The sequence below is a fragment of the Branchiostoma floridae genome, chromosome 10, assembly GCF_000003815.2.
Source record: "Branchiostoma floridae strain S238N-H82 chromosome 10, Bfl_VNyyK, whole genome shotgun sequence".
NCBI lineage: Eukaryota > Metazoa > Chordata > Leptocardii > Amphioxiformes > Branchiostomatidae > Branchiostoma > Branchiostoma floridae.
In genome coordinates, this window is record NC_049988.1 from 9,641,645 (window position 1) to 9,661,823 (window position 20,179).

The 20,179-nt window shown below is 42.7% G+C and overlaps 3 protein-coding genes across 3 annotated transcripts; 1 reads left to right on the forward strand and 2 right to left on the reverse strand.

Moving 5' to 3' along the window:
• Nucleotides 1–294: 294 nt before the first annotated feature.
• Nucleotides 295–3,132, reverse strand: LOC118424093. Its single transcript, XM_035832585.1, has 3 exons — nt 2,956–3,132; nt 1,319–1,520; nt 295–765 (listed from the first exon to the last, which is right to left on the reverse strand). The coding sequence occupies exons 1-3, from the start codon at nt 2,990–2,992 to the stop codon at nt 567–569; spliced, it is 438 nt and encodes a 145-aa protein (XP_035688478.1). The 5' UTR covers nt 2,993–3,132; the 3' UTR covers nt 295–566.
• A 1,317-nt stretch (nt 3,133–4,449) lies between these two features.
• On the reverse strand, nt 4,450–8,666 carry LOC118424092. Its single transcript, XM_035832583.1, has 3 exons — nt 8,500–8,666; nt 6,112–6,331; nt 4,450–5,355 (listed from the first exon to the last, which is right to left on the reverse strand). The coding sequence occupies exons 1-3, from the start codon at nt 8,540–8,542 to the stop codon at nt 5,145–5,147; spliced, it is 474 nt and encodes a 157-aa protein (XP_035688476.1). The 5' UTR covers nt 8,543–8,666; the 3' UTR covers nt 4,450–5,144.
• A 6,532-nt stretch (nt 8,667–15,198) lies between these two features.
• LOC118424037 (chondroadherin-like) lies at nt 15,199–19,703 on the forward strand. Its single transcript, XM_035832482.1, has 3 exons — nt 15,199–16,733; nt 17,288–17,485; nt 17,972–19,703. The coding sequence occupies exons 1-3, from the start codon at nt 16,659–16,661 to the stop codon at nt 19,367–19,369; spliced, it is 1,671 nt and encodes a 556-aa protein (XP_035688375.1). The 5' UTR covers nt 15,199–16,658; the 3' UTR covers nt 19,370–19,703.
• Nucleotides 19,704–20,179: the final 476 nt, after the last annotated feature.

The following is a 20,179-nucleotide window of genomic DNA, read 5'->3' on the forward strand; positions in this document are numbered from 1 at the left end:
ACGCAACTATGTAATGCCATCAGACGAATCCTCGCTACTCCTGTATCATAACTGTTATTTCACACTATTGGGTTATAATGCAACAATCTAAAAGCACTAGCAGATCCATAAATGCCTTTGTGATAGTTAATGCAATGTTGTAACCGACCAACTATACCATCAATGTTACCACCAGCCAGAATAGTATCTAAATGGTAATACTAATATTCTGTTAACTACGTAATATTTTATTCAAGATGAAGCTGGTCCACTAACGCTTACAAAGTCCTGAGCTCTAACCGTTGCAACACTGTAACTGAAAACAGGAAAACACACAGACATCATCTTTCATTTTCCCGCGCCAGTACTTGTATACAACCGCGCCATATTTCTCTACGATAAGGTAGCTTAGACATTTAACGCTAGTTCACCTAACCTACATTCGTTCTTTATAAAAAAAATGGTATCTAGAGATATCAGGTCAACGATCGACTTAACGATCCCAAAATACTCTATTTTTATTCATAACGGATATAGGTTACCCTAGCGGATAAAGGTGAACTAACGTTAAGTGCTATCTTTATGGATCAGAAAATCTGTAGTTTCTCGACAAGCATTGTGGTGAGGAGGGCGGTGAGGGCCAGTGCTAAGTTGGGCAGGTTGCACAGTCCACCGCAGGTGGTGGGGATGGTGATGCCGTCAAACCTCTTCACAACATTCGGGATGTTCTTGCAAACAGGAGACCTGGCGGCGTCTTCCCAACACTTCGCCTTGCCAGCTGCGGCGCTGGAAACGTCAAATAAACAGAGGGGAGTGAGATTATTAAAAGGATTTACCGATAAACAAACCTCAGTCATATCTGCTACCGTATCGGAATACAGCCCTGTAGCTATCAAAATGTAGTACAGTAGACAACAGATAATTAGATGACCGTCAATCGCATATACGTTCGCGACCTGAAAAAAAATCTGAAAATCCAAACCATTTCTCATTCACTCTGTTATGAATAGAATAATTTAATTGCATAAATCGTATAATGGCATAAACCTGATATTTGCAAAAAAAATGATATCATCACATGGCGTGCCGCCCTTGAAATATACATGTATTATGTATATGATAGGAATAACAGAAGTCAAAGGTACTTTTTACAGTATGTATGTATACGCAATCATCAACAAAAGTCGAAAGATGAAGATACAATCCAACATCCAGGCACTTCGGTTAGATATGATATCGCATATTTAATACTTACTTTTCTGTAATACATGTATGTTTGTTAAAGTAGAGTGTATCTATAGCAAGTTTCAAGGTCCGTTCTGCGCCGTAACACACTCACCTGCACAGGGCTTTGATTTGGTTCTTGATGCCCTTCTTGAAGATGTTCGGCAGCAGTGAAGTGATGTTAGCGACGATGTCGTTAGCCTGGCGTTTACAGTCATCGGTTAGGGCGGTGCAAGCCGTTCCGTTTGTACTAGATGGAGTCGGGGTGGCCATCGTTGCGTTACTCGCCGCCTGAGCTTGTGTCATGTGAGCCATGGCTAGAAGGAGACAGCGGAACAATACCATATGTAAAGAGTCCTTGAATGTATAGTTTGTTTTGACAATTCGAATTACTGGTAGGTTTTTAGTCTCTACTAGACTGCCGACTTGCCGAATAGTAATAGGGGAATTATGTCAAGTTAGGAATAAAATCGTAGTAGGAGTTAACCAGCGGCCTAGGACTGAACTGACCGGCCGGCTGCATAGACTGCAAAAGACTAACTGAAATCCCATGACAACTTTTTTGTCCATTGTTTGGCCTAATTCATCTCTTTTTTGTTCATCCAGCTGTCTGCTTGGTGGCTAGTAGCTTTTCCCCTCCGGCAGCCTTTTGTAGAATTTGTAAAAAGATAGTCTCCAAGCAGACGTGTCAGCTGGATAAAAAGAGCTGGCCAAATAGGGACAGAAAAGTTACCATGGGAATTCAGTCATTTTTTTGCAGTCTATCCAGCTATCATCCGCCGGCCGGACAATTCAGTCTTAGGCCAATTAACTCCTTCTAGACTTTTATTCCAAACTTGGTTAAAATCCCCTATTACTATTCGGCCAGGCGGGAGTCTGGTAGAGCCTAGTAAAGAGACATATTTGTCTTTGTTATGATAGACAAGCTCGTTCCCGCCCAGCTAAAAACCGTTGGACGACTTTTTACCTTACAGGTCAGTGAAGAATCGTGCAGTTGCTGACAGAAACGCCTGGCGCGTTAAACCGGCGGGAACTGCCAAACACGTGACAAATACCAGCCAATCAGCGCTTCTGAACCAAACATTCAAACTTCAAAGGGTAATATAGAATAGATTGGAATGAGAAGCAACCTTTTCGTGTCCAAAATAGAAGCCGAATTATTTATTCATCACCATCATTTCGTCTATGAAAACGTCAATGTGCGGTTTTAAGAACTAAGACGTTTTTTTGTACTGCATCACATATTTTTTCACATTCATTATTAGAGGATAAAAGAATTTGCGCTCCAAAAAGTTCCAGGCGACAAACTAGTACTGTCTAATGCAGGGCTAGTGTGACGGTCCGTTGAATTATAACGAAACCATTACCAACCTGTAAATGTTCTGAAGTCTTAAATAAAGAGTGAGAGATAACAAGCTTTGTCCGTCTAAACATTCAACTATTTTTTAGCATTTTTGTCAGTTGTTCGCCCATCTTGATGTTTCGCGCACAAACACAGCTCTTTCACGCATGAGTTGTAACAATGTTAACCCACCCACTGTTCATTGCTACGCAAAATCCAAAGACATTTTTGACTGATCAGACGATCTGACACACATATACCGTGTTTGGATTTTGCTTCACTATCTTGCTTACGAAAGCTTATCTTGGTTCACACAGAAGGCGATTATACTAGCTAACTTCAGTGAAAATGTACAGGTTTGACAGAATGCTACAACACATTCTTGTGATAGTTTCAAAACTTTCACCTACCCGCCAAAACCAGCCCGGCGAACACTGCCTTCATCATGTTTAGTCCTCGTCAGCAGGGTTTCGACGCAAACGGCAAGGCTGAGTCGGAGAAGACTTATCTTAGCGTGCAAGTGTGTGGTTCTCTCAGCAAAGACAAGAAGCTAGTTTGACGTGGCACCGAAAACCTGATCGACAACTTGTTACAAGGCGTTACCTCTTTAATTATTTGTCAAAAAATTGTCGCACGTTTTATAGAGGTCAGCAAACAGGACATGTAAGACCTCCGTGACATTGGAGAATTGATCATCTGAATTTGTAATAAAGTATCCGTATTATATATATATGTATATGTAGAGTTTAACATTGTGCCTTGTGCTGTTTGTATCTATATTTTTTTGTCAGTCATTGCTAATCTTACTGTTTAACTCTAAGTCAGATGCTGGAAGAATGTTCAGTGACATTTTAGGTCAGGAGACATGATGTTTAATTGTTCGTTCACTTCGCGCCTCACTACACTGGAGGGTTGACGTCAGTTTCAACCAATCGTCACAATCCTAGCATATCATTTGGCTCAACACGCGTGGCCAATAGTAGCTTACGTTGCAAAATGTGGAAGGTATGTAAATTGACTACATGTGTGCATCAAGTTTCATGATACATGTACTAGCCTCAAAACTATTAACAGGCAATGTAATAAATCCATGCCGTTCTTTCTATATAAGGAGGAATCATGTGCACAAAGCTAATTGTTTAATCTTCAAGCAGAAGTAAGGATCCAGTTCAGTATCGGTGTTTACCGAAATCCAGTGCACCAAAAATGATGGACAATTATATGGACTTTTCCATATCTGGTCTTTTCGTGCATCTGTGGCCATCTTTACTGCTACTCCTTTCATACTGGGTCTTCTTATGGCATCGCCACATTTTGTTCGATGTGTGATTTTGCCTTAGGGTATTGGTGTCTTTATATTGGACCCCGCAAATAAAGGGGCAGAGACATCGCATTTTGTATGGAGGGGTTAATTGAACAGGGTAGCTAGATGGGAGGTTAGAGGTGTGACTCACACCCGGGGCTTTGTTCAAAACACGGGTGCAACGTTATGTAATATAGGAGGGAGGGGGGCATCATAGGCGGTTTCGCCATTGTTGTGTGGAGGCATATGTACTTAACTCAAAGCCTCCATAGCAGGCTCTCTGGGCCTTCTTTCTGGAGGTAGGGCGGTCTCATAATACACTTTTGTTTGCCGTTTCTTTTGTACTGGGTCGCTTGTGCCAGAAAAAAAGTCCCAGAGAGCCTGCTATGGAGTGATCAACTTTGTGGTATTTACACTATCGTGTATGCCTTATTTTTTCCATCGAACATATCGCTATGCTTAAGATTTCTGCACTTCCGTATTTATCTCCATGAACAATATTACTGCAAAAGAAATGGCCAAAGACACTTCCTTCCAGTGAAGTTCTAGATCAATATGTATAAATCACCATACATACGTATTCATAAACTAACCCACCAACTAGATTTCACCAGTGAGAAAGGTTTATTTCCAAATATACCCACATGTGATTGTTAATAACGTTACAACAAAAAGTTTGATGACAAGATTCGGTCTGTATCATAATCCAGAACTTTCCAATGACCTGGCTAAGCCGGCCATTATCATATATTCCGACACAATACCAGTAATCCGAAATGGTAAATCCTGTAACTGGATATGTTCATGCAATAGTTTATATCACTTACAAAGTTACATACAAGCAAGCCTCATTACAATTTGTACCGACTCAAAACAATCTTAACAACATGTCTACTATAACAAGTAACAATTGAAAATCAATTTGTTAAGAGTCCAATTAAAACACCCCTAGCTTAACTCACAAATGTCATTAAGAGAAGATAGATCTAAGCAAAACTAGAGAGAAAAAAATATTGCTCCTATTTTTACTCCAAAATTAATATTGAAAGTAATATAACGCCATGCATTGACAAACCGTTGAGGTATTTGCACAAGCAGACCGACGTTTGGTTGACTTCTGTTTCACTGATACAGTACTGTTAATCAACTACAGCGTAACTACCTATAATAGATTTCTTACATGGAAGTAGTGTTTTTGACATCTTGCACAACGGGAGAGAGAGAGGGGGGGAGATGTGCTATTATTTGATAAGCCAAGAAGACGTCAAGCATTCACCACTTGACAAATAAAAGCCCTTAGAAAAGTTTCCCGACGAGCATTGCGGCCAGGATAGAAGCCAGGACGACGGCCATGTTGGGGAGGGCGTGTCCGGCTGCGCCGATGTACCGGCCGCAGATGGATGGGATGCTGACGCTGTCCTTGTAGTCCTTCAGGGTGTTGGGGAGACCGCTGCAGTCCGCCGAGTCGGCAGCCGTTTTCACACACTTCTCCACCTTGGTGAACTGACTGAAATTTGATGAATTTAACGTTAGTAAAAGGAGAGATCCTGTCCACAGATTTCCCCTAGTCTGTAGATGGGATGAATGGCATAATGGAGACGTTCACAAGGTACAGCTCAATAGCACATCACCGGAACGTACTGCGCCTGCGCGAACCCTGGTGGTTTGGGGCTTGGTTTGGTCAACGTTGCATTGAAATTCCGCTTGTTGCACAGTATATGTTAGAGACATGGTTTCATGTAAAACGTACACGGGATTTCACCCTTATATACGCACGTACTTTCTTAAATGCGGCCCTTTAGTAAACCGGGGGTTTAGCAAGGTTTAGCATGTCTATACTTTTCGCGCAGGCGCAGTACGTTTCGGTGACGTGCTCTCAGCTCAATTACATCCAATGTGCACGTGATAGGGTAGACTTTGCTGAAGATGGAAAATCTATTGGCGTTGAACAATCAAACTTAAAACCTTATTCGTTCATGAAACACTTAAATATATTTTGGTCAAAACAACTGTGTTGATGTCCCTATCACGTGACATGGTTGGCACGAATCATTAAAACAAGATGGCGGCATCCATGAGTCTAAACGCATATTGTTTCTTTTGCCAAGCATATTTGTATACCCACCAACCAAATATCACATTATATAAGGATCCATCCACAGCTTCTCGAGTTATGCTGTTCACAAAGCAAACGCACACACACACACACACACACACACACACACACACACACGACAACTTCTCGGTGAATGTGATAACTTACGTGCACAGTGACTTCAGGGCGGTAGTGATTGAGGATCCACCGGTCAGGATTTGGCCGGCCAGAGAAGTGACATTGGCGATGATACCAGACACCACGCTGCGGCAGGAGGTCACTTTTGCGGTGCAGGCTGTGTTGTTCCCACGAGAACCGCTAGACGTCGCGTTCCCACCAGACGGCGCTACAGTGGCATTACCAGCCGCCGAAGCCAAAGTGAGGAAACCTTTAAAAGATAGGAAGGGTTATAACAACTGCCCAAACCGATAGATAGTGATCCTTCTTTAATGACTATGTGCCATCAAGTTTTTAATTATTGTATTCAAGTAGTACACGACGTGACACTTGTGTGGAAGATTGGTACCATTTTACCCATTGGAAACTACTAGCACTCTCAAGGCCACACTTCTATAAAGTTCTACGTACTCATGGCTACGTCACTAGTGTCACTTCTACAAGTACAATCAAGAAGGCTGCTTCAAATTTTGCTATTTCTTCGGTCCTGTTGACTATCCCCTGAAGTTGTTTTTTTAGATTGGACGAAAATTATTGAGTGGGTGACGTCATCTATGAAATTGACTCGTTGTGACCTACATTGATATTCAGCATTGTTATCTCTAGCTTCTCCACGAAACGGGTTCAAAACGAAGTTATTGACTCCCCCTCGAATTAGGTCAGAAATTTGTGTCTGATCAATCGGAAAAATAATTTACATGCTGCAATTCCAACCAATTCCGCAAGAGAGCATCCCACTATGACTACTAGTTTGGACATGGATTGGATGACAGATTGGTCGCTTGACTGCCTAATTGTACATAAAAACACCACCTGTCAGTTTGGTGATCGATCACTCTCTTAATCATCAGGAATTTGACACCGTTTCAGCACACGCTTCAGTTCATTTTTTCATCACCGCCATTTTGCAATTGTGTATGGCAAAACTGGATGGGTCGGTTTTTTGTGTCACTCTCGTATTCATAATTGTAGAAATGCTACATTTTGGTCGCTATAAAATATTCAAGTTTCCCTGTGAATGTTTCGCAAAGTTAAGCCTTTGACTAAGATATGTCTTCTTTAATCCACTGAAGTAAAAAAGAAACGTGTGGCACGGCAACACCACTGTTTTGTTGAATTAAAGGCTTGACAGTATCAGAACAGACACTTCTAATACTGGGTGCCACGGAATGTTTTTAATTTCAGTAATTGCAAAGAACAAAAGACTTCTCTTTTGAAACAGCGCACCACCCAGCTGTATGGCTGTCATAAATTATTCAGAAGTTGTGATAATGTCAGTCCCTTGCCAGTCACCCAGTATTTCATACTCGATGCTTCCAAATTAAAACTTAAAGTAGTAATTATCCAACCAAATGACCTGTTGCTAGTACTTTGTTGCACCAGGAGGAAGTGTTGGTGCCATTTGACCACCGCCCCACGCGTTGTTTCGGTATGCGAGCATTTTGCAATACTTCGGGGGTTAAAGTTAAACCAAGGAGCTTTCTAGATAAAACCTCCTTGGTTGAACCAAATACATGCCCGTCTTCTTACACCTTATTACACGTAAGGTGACCATTCAAACCATTACCACTGGCTAAAAGGCTTACAAAACTGCCAAAACGTTACACATCTGCTTTGAACATCCGGGTAACATTGTGCACTCAGATGGAAAGACTACTAGTACTTTGATGTATTGAACTGTCGGTGCCTATTGTCTAATAAAAAACCGGTCTATCGCGCATAATTGCGCATACATACAGTGGTGATATCTATCTCACGGTTTTCTGAACACCATTTCTTCTTATCCAGTAGTTTTAAGACAAGTAAAAGAGTCAGAATGTACGGCAGAAAATGTTACGGTATACAAAATCGCTTGTTACGGTGGCCTAGTGAAGTGATGCTAATGGTAGGAAAGTCGGGAAAAGAATAGCCCTGGAAAAAAACTAGGTCTGTTTGTCTGTGCCAGTGGTTGAAAGCGATTTTTCTTCTTTCTTTTCGTCAGCATTTAAAAATGAAACAGAGTTTGAGACCGAGGTACTACTGTAGACTGTCTTCAACAGCATCAGAGAGAACAGAGGACCGTGTATACTGCAGATGGACAACTAAGCAGCGACGAATGTAGACCACTTTTTTCCGACTCCCTCCTGACATGCAAGCTGGAACAACGGCTAACCTTAACACCTGGTCACAAAAAACGTGCGTTTCATCATAGCAATCGCCGTAAATATGCTTTCACATATGAAAGCAGAGGCGACGGCAGTATATTTGAAATGGGGAGAGCGAGTTGAAACAACACTGTTGTACTGAGCTTTTTTTTACAAAAGCTTCTGTGCTGACTAAGTCTATGTATGAAGAGTGCTTTCTTAGGTCTTGTTAAGAAATTGGCACCTGAAGACTCACCTGCACACAGAAGTACCCCAAGTATCACCGAAGAGCTGGCCATCCTTCTAGTTTCTTTACGTACTGGGTGCTTGAGAAATAGAAGTCTTAGAACCAAGGGTTGTCCTTCTCAACGAAATAGCTCGAGTGGACGACACGACGTCTACACCTTAATGTGGAGTTGTCTGTTATCGCAATAGCAGTTTGACAGGTGCAATTATGGCCGTACCACTTCATGGGGAGGGGGTACAAGACGTACTTATCACATTCTCTTAAACACGTGGACCGACAACGACTCAAATAACAAAAATGTATACTCGTCCTCCCCTACGCTCTAACTTTCTGTGCTTAATTTCAACACTTTTCTGAAGACGATGGTGTACTTTTTACCTCAAATCATACCGGACACCCCCTTACGACTACAGCAAATAGACTTGTCTCATTGAATACAAGGAATTTATAGGCCAGAGGCAAGTGGTCGGTTCGTCGACTTTTACACTTATCCAAAACCCGAGGAATAAACATCTCGACAACTTAATCAGATATGTGTTGAAATGTTAAATATGAATGTATAACATTGGATTGATGTTTAAAATAAAAAAAAGTATGAATTTCCATACATCGCTTGATCTCCTATTTCCGTGGCCCCACCCAATGTTTTATGACCACGCCTTGTAGGGTGTGTCAATGTTCAGTCGAGTTGGCTCAATATAAAAATACTTTCTGCATGAATAGGGCTTACAAAAATTCACGATAGAAATTATGCATATCAGATTACCAACACGCATTGACGCCTTCTGTGAAGAAATGTACAATATTTCATCAACCATGTGGCTTTAAGAATTCACACAGAAAATGTCGTCGGACCACATCTGTGTTGCAAGATGGCTTTAAGTTGTCTGTTTTCATGACATCATTTTGGCCACGTGTAATCATGAAATATGTGTATGTCAGTTAGACATGATGTCAGACACGTGGGGAAATAAATGGCCATTAGCCTCCGACGAGACAGCTTTCGCTTTGTATCACTTGTATATGCTTTTTCTGAAAGCTCATATCTACATCGATACACTAGAAAAGATCTTGCACGATTTTTCAGTTTTGTTTTGTGACCACAGAATGCTTAATACTAAAGATAATCAATTACGGGTCACAGGAGCCTATAATTATGCTTACCTTTACGGAAGGGAAACATATTGTTTTTTCCCCGCTTTTCATCTTCTCTCTTCTTCCGCATTAAAAAAATACGCTCAATGGTTTGGACCAGACGGTTGCAACTACATGTATAGTTACTGTACTGTTGACGTAGCAGACGACGCACTGTGGTGTTCGATTACATTATGTAGCAAGTGGCAGGACAGAAAGGGCGGGGCTGATCACCAAATATATATGATTGTATTTGAGTAAGAATAAAAAGAACAGTGGTTTGTTGGACTAAATCACGCGAAGGCAAACATTTTTTTTATTTGCTAGCAAATGTTACCTTTTTCGTTGCTGCGTGTTTTTTCTCATTAACCTACGAGTTGTTTAAAATATCGTCTACTCAATTTAGACAGCTATATCCTTAAATAAACTATTGAAAATTATCAAATGGATTGCCAAAACCATTCGTGATACAATCTTGTAGACTTGTCAAACGCATACTATCCTATGCTGTAAAGCAATTGATAAATCGTATAATGAAAACAACACATTTCCAACTAGTGTAACATAAATACAAGAACTTCTGCGTGTACAGTTTCGAAAGTGCGTCCAACAAATTCAACAATAAAATGCTCTGTGCTTATCAAAACAATTCTGTATTATTACAAGATGTTAAAGGTAATGGAGATAAATATGATATTGAGACATAAATTCCACAACAAACAATATTGTCAATAAAAGAGAATTTTACCAGAACACACCTAGCTATGGCAAAATATACACCTCTCTTATGAAATCACTTTTCAAGTAATGTTTCAATCAACGATATTGTAATAAGCTACGTCAAGGAAAGGTGACGCAAAAATGGAAGTAAAAATCAACGACGTTGATGGTATCCTGTCTTGATTAATAAAGATATTATACTTAAAGCAAATGATAAGTAACTTGTTTGCTGATATAGCGACATATATTGATATTTTCTCAATGATCCAGGAAATCTAGTCTACATAACGTTGCCCTATGTGGTGATATGTGAGGACTTTTCAGGGTCTCTTGTACAGTTAAAGGCTCAAGCTCTAAAGTTCAGTCTTGATAAATTGAACTAACGTTGCCAGGAACCTCTGAAACCTGTCCGGATTGTTACCACCAGTTGTCCTAAATACATGTACACAATATCGTCTTCATCTCAGACTAGGATTACTTTTTCTTAAAGAGTTTCTTCATTTTCTTCCCCAGTGATCTGTCTGCCTCTTTCTTCCCCTCAGTATCGTCTGTGGTCCAGTCGGAATCACTCATCTCTTCCGTCAAAGCCGGAGCGTTAACGTTTCGCCTCAAAGCCTCGGCCGTCGGGTCCTGAGTTCTTCTTTTCCGTTGCAAAATTGCTTTGAACTTTTTCATCTTCATGTGCGATTTACTTTTTGAACCGTCCTCTGGTTCTGATGACGTAAGTGATGAGGTGGTCACGTGACTCAGGTTGCTGCTTGTGCTGAGAATACTCGCAATGCTTGTTTTTCGTCGAGTGTCGTTTTCTATAGACTTGTCGTTACCATGGTGATCGTCATGATCTTCCCTCGGCGCCAAAAAGCCGTCTGAAATCTTGTTTTCCTGTCCGTTCTGTGAGGAAGTGTCCTCGGAGTCGTTTTGCCCGAAGAAAGGGATGTTAAACGCAGTTCTGATCCGGTCTGCTAGTGTCACCACTTCGTGCTGGTCTCCCGGACTGGTTTCAGGCGGTTCCGTACCATTCTGTTGGGTTGTGCTTTGTTTGTCTTCACCATTTTCGCCCTCATCTGTGACGCCTGGGACGCGATGTTTCAACCAATCAGAGCTCGCGGATGGTTCTCTATCTGACGTTACATCCTCCTCTCCAGAGTTCCCAGAATGCACCTCTGCAATCGTCTCATTGGCTCCATTCTCTTCTGCCCACATACTGCGCAGGCGCGTACGTGCCGCCTCTCTGTCACGTCTGAACTTCTCCATTTCCCCTTTCTTATCCTCTGTCATGAGACCCAACCACTTCTCTGAGACACTTTCGCGCCTTCTTTTCGTGTCTTTATCTTTTGAGGGATCAACTGAGGGCTTGGACGATTTGCTCTTTGCTATGCGTCCCTCGTATCCGTTGTGGCCACTTTCCGTCGATTTGCGTGAGTTTGTCATTTCAGTATGATCTCCAAAATCGTGATTTTTCCTTCCTTTCGAAGCCAATGTCTCAGCGCTACTACTCTTCTCTTCATTTAAGTCTTCGCGCTCCTCGTTGGATACCACCAGCAGGCCATCGACATGAGATATATCCTCCTCTTCTTCTCTTAATGCCGTGAAAAGTGACCTACGGCGTTTCTTCGTGGCATTGCCGCCTTGAGATACTTTCTTTGCCGTTTCATCCACACTCATCCTACGCTCAGTGCGTTTAGTTTTCATTGGAACCTCTACACTTGCTGTTTTCCGCTCACTTTGCGTGTCGTGATGATTGTGTTTGACCTTGTTGACGAAGGACAGCCACAGCTTTTCTTTCCCGTGGCTTCTGTTGTCTGTCGGTTTCTCATGTTTCTCAGCTTCGGTCTCAGGAATTTTCACCCCCTTCTTTGTTTTGAGCTTAGCAACTGCATCTTTCCATTTGCGGTGACTTTTGTGCCTACTGTTGTGTTCTTTGGATGTTGTTTTTTCGGACGTTGTCGTCGATGACGCATCTGCGGACGTAGACGTCGGTGACGCCGCCGAGAGCGCGGGGCGATGTCCCTGTACCCTTGTCCCGTCCAGGCTCCCAATGAAATCATGGCTGCTCAGGTCTGAACCCTTTGCCGGAGTAAACACAATACTTCTTTGGCTGCTGGCTGGACTTTCCGTCGGTGTTGCTTCTGGCAAAACTTCAGCCAGGTATCTTATCATTTCTGGATAGAGTTCCACAATCTCGCGTTCTGTCCCGCATTTGATCAGATGTTCAAAAAGAGCCAAGGTGTCTCGCCTACTGGTGCCGAATCCCCCGTGAGCGGACATGTAGGCTTTCTCTGCTTGTATGTCCCTCCGAATTTCTGTGGCCATTTTGTCCACTTGGTCCTCCAGAAATCTTCGCCTGTGTGCAACTTGCATAGTAACGTCGTGAAGTTGCCTTTCGGTTTGTTCTCTTATCATTTGGCGGATGGTTTCGATGTATTCTTCTGCTGTGCTCGCTGGGTCGAGTTTCGTCGCACGCTCGCTCGCTTTTGCCAAATCTTTTCGGCGAGACTGCGCCAAGGTTGCGATGTCCGTTACTTCGTGCGACCGGTGGACATCATCAACGCATGCCCTGCAGATCTCAGCATCGCAAGTCTCGCAGAACACCTCGCGAGACTTTCCGTGGAAATGGCACACGCCAGAGTCCCCCGAATGTCTCTCCCGCAAGTGGTGACAGGTGCACCTGTGGCACAGTAAGTCCTCACACTCTTCACAGCGACGGTTCACCGGAGCGGTCAGCCGGTCTGGAGGGGGGATATCGTACTCTCTGTCCCGACAGTAATGTCGCAGGTACCCGCTCTCCTCTTGCGCTCTGACCGCAGAGCTCTCCGCAGCAACTCTTTTCAAGAAGTCGTAACTTGTGCTTTTAAGTCCATCCAGACCGTCTTCAGGAAGAGAGAAAGTTTGTTGACAAGACGGGCAGACGACGACGCTGACGTGGTACCGGTGGTTGCTATAGGCGACCAAACAACGCAGACAGAAGACGTGCCAACAGGGAAGAACGCAGGGGTCGTCCAGCGGTTCGTCACAGAGGTCACAAACGATAAAGTTAAACTCGTCACCACGCTCTTCCACAGGACCGGTCGCCATAGCAACATTCACTGTAGTATGTGTCCGTTCTGCTGATTGGTCGTTGTTTGCTCAGGCTCTCAGACGGAGTTTGTTCTAGTCATTTGAAAGGAAAGAAAAAAAAGTTGTTAATCTATTTCTCCCCGACAGTTAATATATTGTCTGTTTTAAGGCAAAAAAATAGAATATTACTCTATTACTACTATTAGGCGATTTCGAAAATAGCAAATGTTCATTTCGGGCCTCAAAACATACTACATGTAGAAGCTTTTCTATGAACAGTATTACATATAGAATTGTGCGATTCTTTTGGCTGATATAAAACATACGAAGGCCTGAATTGTCACAGCGAGAAAGCTTCTCCTACGAAGGCCCAAAATATCACAAGGAAAACGCGGATCGAGCTTAATTTTGAGGCACCTTTTTGTAGCCATCAACTCCAGTGACGTAAGAAGCAGATGTGACGTGGCGAGTGACAGTGTTATAGTAATCCCAGTTACGCCTACGTCACATTTCCTACCCGGGGCCCGACCGGGCTATTTGCGGAAACGACAAATTCAAGTTTATGCTGACCTGACTACGTCATGAAGGTGGTATCTCACTGCACTTGGGGCACTGGTGCAGTACTGCAGGGTTCGTTCACTGCGGTTGTAATATTTTCGCCGATTTTTTATAAGTTAGATATTGCGTAATACGTAAAGTATAACTTAGAAGACAGTAAAATACACAAATCCATGAGGAAATTCGTTCTTTATCTCGGAAATTCGTTGACTCCGCAGTGCCACATCGGTGCCCCAAGTGCAGTGAGATACCACTTTTAGGTCAACAAACTAAGATTTGTCCCGGATAAGGTGGGACTGCAAATGTAAACGTAAACAAACTTGATGACGGATGTTGTAGAAATTGTCTGATCTACTCCCGCCATGTTTGTGATGTATCTTATTCTCATCATGCGAGCAAAAATCAATATGGTAGACTATTGTAGACTACATTTGCAGGGATGCTTGAGTATACTTTGATATTTTATCACAAAACAGAGCGATTCTATCTGTAAACCAGTTATTCATATACTTAACTTGTAAGGTTGTTGAAGCACACGAAGATTGCTAAGAAGACAAGCAGAAATGCCAAGTATACGAACAGAATAGCTAAATGTATGAACAGAATTGCCAAGTATATGAATAGATCTAGAATTACTAAGTATTCGGATAGAATTCCCAAATGAAAGCCCAAATGTACGAACAGAGTTGCTAAGTATATATACGAATAGAATTGCCAAGTATACGAATAGAAGAACACCATAGTCGGTAACATTGCACTGTGTTTTGTAAAATCGCACTGTATTCGTTACAATTGCTGAGTATACCTACCTGCGCACCCCTGCTGATTTGCTCATAGTCGTGGTGTCCAATTCATATCTAAGCACATTTGTACGGTCACAACACCACAATACACTTGTAAGGTCTCCTTACCTGACTAGATGGCGGACACTAATACACGTACAGCGGCTAAATTGGAATTTTGTGACCCTTGATTTCATACTTGAAATATCGATAGCATGTAAGATGTTTTCGTCCCAAATTTCGTCCTACTCATAGAACTTTCGAATTCATTAATTAATTTTGTTCTAGTTCATGCCTGTAACGAAAGATCAGCATTACTATACACCAAACATCTTTGAAATATTTAGAAGACGACAAATAAGGATATAAAATGACAGTCTTACCTTTTAGTTTGCAGCAACGCACCGCGCGTACCGTTCAACTTGAATGTTGGACTCCGAATGTCGTGCCAGTTTTACACAAAGCCGACGTCTAACTACAGGTATACAGTCGACCCCAGGAATAGCTTGAACCAGATCTTAGTTAAGAGCATCTTTGTCTTGAAAGCCTTCACACGTCACCGCTTTACGTCCAGCACAAAACGATCAACACACTCTATTGTGGTCGAACCTAACTAGGGACATGCCAACAAGCGATCACGACCTTATGATTATCTTACCGGTCCATGCGTTCCTTCGCACCGATCGTTTTGATTAAAACAAGGGGGTGTTGGTCGAAAGAACGGTGTAGTGAAAGTAAAGTTCGGCGTTTGTGACGCATGCCACAAATGCGTAGGTTACCATCGCATAATATCACGACCAGTTGACGCACAAACGGACGTTTAATCAATGGTGTTTTGTTTGCGGGAATATTGAGTTATGCCGTCTGGAAAAGGGACGAACCCTCCCTGAGATTCAGAACCAGTTACGTGGCACAACACGTCATGTATCCCAACAATCCCCGGGGCTTTCACGTTAAATATGTTGAGTCTTTTTGTAAGCGACAAAAGAAAGTGATGACAAAGGTTGAATAAAGGTACAAATATGCGGTGTAGTGTGAGATAATCAAATTGGGTGCCTGTGACCTCAAGTGACTGTCGCGAAGGTCAAAGAGGAGGCGGTAACAAGCTTTTAGGATTCCTCGGCTGCGATCAGATTATCCCCCAAAGAGACTGAGGAAAGGTGCGGTAATCTCATTTCCTTTGTTCTGTATAAAAATAATCGACTTGGACGTTGTAAGGGGTATTTATAAAAGCCGGAACAACATCGGACGTAAACAAAAAGTCATTAAGGAAAGAAAAGTGAACTGTAAACATGGTTATATTTGACAATGGTGAAAAATGCTTATATTAGGCAGTGGCGTCGTGAGTCGGCTGGTTTGACGCATTTCTGCACAAAAGTAGCGAAGACAAATTCATTTCTATATTTGATCGAATTGAGTACTGTAAATGTATTTAGTTTCGCAGTGGTTTTATTTCGTGGGAGAGAAAATGGCGTTTTGCGCGGTGTATTAACTTCGCGATTACAAGCAATTCTGTATTACAGTAGAACCGCTAAAGACCTATAGTTTTAGTCCAGTATAGATAGTTGATATTGGTACCTGAAGCAATTGTTGTGCAATAAACTATCTATAGTATTGTGCTGACTTAATCATAATTTCCCAGAACGGCCTTTAAAGAAAACTTGCAAAGGTTGTGTTGACTAAGCGAAAACATTACCCTCCTATTTCAAAATAAGGTCGACTCTTCCGATCTACCTTGCTGAAGCGTACAGGACGGGCCCATTCGCAAATTTGGGGAGAAATTCGATTTTTTTGGACAGCGTCACATTTCACCAGTACTATATCTGTGGAGATGATAGCATTAAGCAGGGGAAAGGGCCACAAAGGAATGTAAATAAACAGCCTAAAAATAGTTGATAATGGCAGGGTAGCCTTTGGATGCCATCATCGTGCATGCACGTGCGGTTAGCCACATTGTTGGAGAGTGTGGCGGCTGCGGTCAGGACTAAGAGAGTGAGTACTTGTTTCTCCACTTTAAAAATATCGTCTTAGAAATAGTCATGTAAATGATGAGCCTTACACGCAGAGAAAAAGTAATATTTAGATGGTCCACGAACAATTAATGATGATTCATCTAATTCATAAGTAAGTACATGTACATCTTATGTAGTACATTTTTACGTCAACTTTTTTGTTAATTTTTTCTTTTTAATTTAAATACCCAAGTTAGATATTGTGTATCTTTTATACATCCTTCTCGAGACTATATTCCATTCCCAAATACCATGAATGCTAGGATCTCATTTCCAAGTAAAACCGAGGCTCTGAACGAAAAACAACTGTTACAGTGCATATCAAGGAATGCATGTATGCACACTTAGGACGAATTTTTCTGATTTGTTTCTATCATACTTTTCATTTCCGCAAACTTGGTGACGATTTGGAAATGTGACCCTAGTAGATACACAGAATTGAACAGCCATCTTTGTATCGGGTGCTTGACATTTGTTAATCTTTCAACAAAATTCTTCAAAATGTGTATTCTATTTCTCCACCCTGCCCTTCAGACCATGGCGTCCCCAGCCGTACGGTTGTTGCTCCTGGTGTCGGCCCTTGTCGGAGTGAAGGCCGCCCCGCCGCCCGATGGGTGCCCGGCGCCCTGCGAGTGCCGCGGCAGTTCCGTGTACTGCATGTGGGCGGGGCTAACCTCCGTGCCCGCCGGCATCCCACCTGGAACTACCATCCTCAGGCTCAACAATAACCAGGTACGACCAATGAACTATCTTTTTCAATAACCAGGTACGACCAATGGACTCGCTTTTTCAATAACCAGGTACGACAAATGAACTCGCTTTTTCAATAACCAGGTACGACTAATGAACTCGCTTTTTGAATAACCAGGTACGACCAATGAACTCGCTTTTTCAATAACCAGGTACGACCAATGAACTCGCTTTTTCAATAACCAGGTACGACCAATGAACTCGCTTTTTCTTCTTTTATTGCCATGGGGCAATACATTAGTATGACAACTTTTGACCAACTATCTATGGTGATGCATAAAGATGTTAAAAATACACACACCCCGCCCCGATATTGTCGATAGAAGAACTATCTTAAGCTTAACACCACCAAATAATAGATATTAAAGGTACCCCCGGTCCCTCCCACGAAAAAAAGATTGAAGGAAACTGTTATGTAGCTTGACACCGATAGACTCTGATTTGACTTCTAATGTTTTTCACGTACAGATTTCAAACCTGCCTCCAAACGCCTTTGCCAACTTGCCCAACCTCCGCGGACTCGACCTGTCCAGGAACAAGCTAACAAACGTGTCGGCTGAGGTCTTCAAGTCGCTCACCAACTTAGAATGGCTCTACCTTTCCAACAACGAGATACAATACATCGCCCCCAACGCTTTCCTACAACAGAGGCATCTCAAAGATCTGTTTCTTCAAGCCAACAACTTGATGGAAATCCCGAGCGGAGCGCTACAATCCTTAGGAAGTTTGACGTTGTTGGATTTAAGCGAGAACGGTATCAAAAACCTGACCAACGCCGCTTTCACCGGACTAGTTCGCCTGCAAACGCTGTACTTGAGTGCCAATTGTTTCTCCCATATCGAGAACGGCGCTTTCTCTAGCGTGGCAAATTTAGAGAAGCTTTATATCAACAAGGGCTGCCTCATGTCCGTTCCGATCAAAGCATTCCAGAATCTGAAAAATCTACTGACACTCGAACTAGGTGTGAACGACATAAGGGTTCTTGCCGAGGAGTCCTTCTTTGGTATGGGGAGGCTGAAGAGACTGAGACTTAGTAACAACAAGATAGCGCAGATGTCTGCCGCGGCGTTTGGGGGACTAAAGGAGCTGCGATATCTGGACTTGAAAGCGAATCGCTTAACTGAGCTACTTGATGGAACATTTAGAGCCACTCCAAGCTTGGAAGAGCTTTATCTTTGCATGAATAACATAACGGAGGTGAAGGGGACCGCTTTTCAGAATGTACCGGGTCTGCAGATGCTCAAGCTAGACGATAACGCCATACAAACATTCCCCGCGGCCACAGTCGCTTCCCTATCTAATCTCCAGTCACTGGACCTCTCCGGGAATCCGCTGAAATGCGATTGTTTCTTGCGACCGTTGCGAAAATGGCTCGACGATGCTTCAGCTGAGCTCGCCATGAGAGAACAGACTACCTGCACGACGCCTGTGGAATTCCTCGGCGCCAGGGTAGATGTGATCCCGCCGGAAAACTTCACGTGTCCCGGTGGAGACCCTCCGGGCTACGGTCTCCAGGACCAAGTCAACCCAAAAGCAGCGTCGACTCCAACCACTCGACAAATGACGTCATCAACACCCCGTGACGTCAACCCTAACTGGAATTCGAAGTTCTCTCACTCAGCTGACAGTTCTACAGAGCTAGAAAACCTCTCCGGCATGCAGGCAGAAGAGAGTAAAGAGATAGAGCTCGGGCAGGAACTGAGGGAAGAAATGAAGGTACAGATGGATGAGATGAAGGGGGTGCTAGGCTCTGTTCTGGAGAAGCTGTCGGCTCTGGAGGACACCGTCGCCGCCTGTGCCCAGCCCAGCAGGACCGTGGTGCTGAAGGGCCTTCGGGTCGAGTTCGACGAAGTCGCAGAAAACTGATTTTAGATCTCTTATACCATGGTGGTTTGACTACCGGTACTTAGCCAAATAATTCACTTCTAATACAGGCCGTTTCTTATACGTGAACCTGTATATTGAATTAAGTGTCCTTTTTCTTTACAAGTTTGTTCTGAAGAATTTCATAGGGTATCTAAACGTTCTGACTTCCAGTGCCACTAAAACGGGATTGAAAAAAATCTGTCACTTTATCATGTGTTAAAATCACACCATATATTTTTTATTAAAAAAAGCCAAATATTTTTGGGAAAAGTCATCTACACACGATTAAGATGTCATTTTGTTTGACAAAAGTTCATATTTGGTGCTATAAAATGTTCCATGCTAATAACTAGATGAATTGTTCAAGCCATTCTTCTCGGGTCGGCAAAGGGGTGTTTTACGCACCCGTCCTGCGAAGCATGGGCTTTTTTTTCACGACTAGAACCTGTCTTTCCACTAAGCCATTCCTAAATACTGTTGCCCCATGGTGAAGAAAGAAATGCTGTAAAAAAATTCCCCGGTGTGTGTTACTGGGTCTGAGCGGGCCAGTAACACTCATAGCACCATCAAGACACTGGGGAGGCTCCCGATATTGCGGTTACCAGGTTTCCCATGATCAATTTGTCACCATGTACGTACTTAGGTACCCATATGTTATACATATATCTACACCATATTGCTGCTACGTAAGTCCAACGATTATAAAAAGTACCAGTTGACAAGTCCGTTATAAGATAATTTGCATAAATGGGACTGCTTGATGACGTGTGCTTGGTTCCCTTTACGACAGATGGGCAGACCGAACACTTG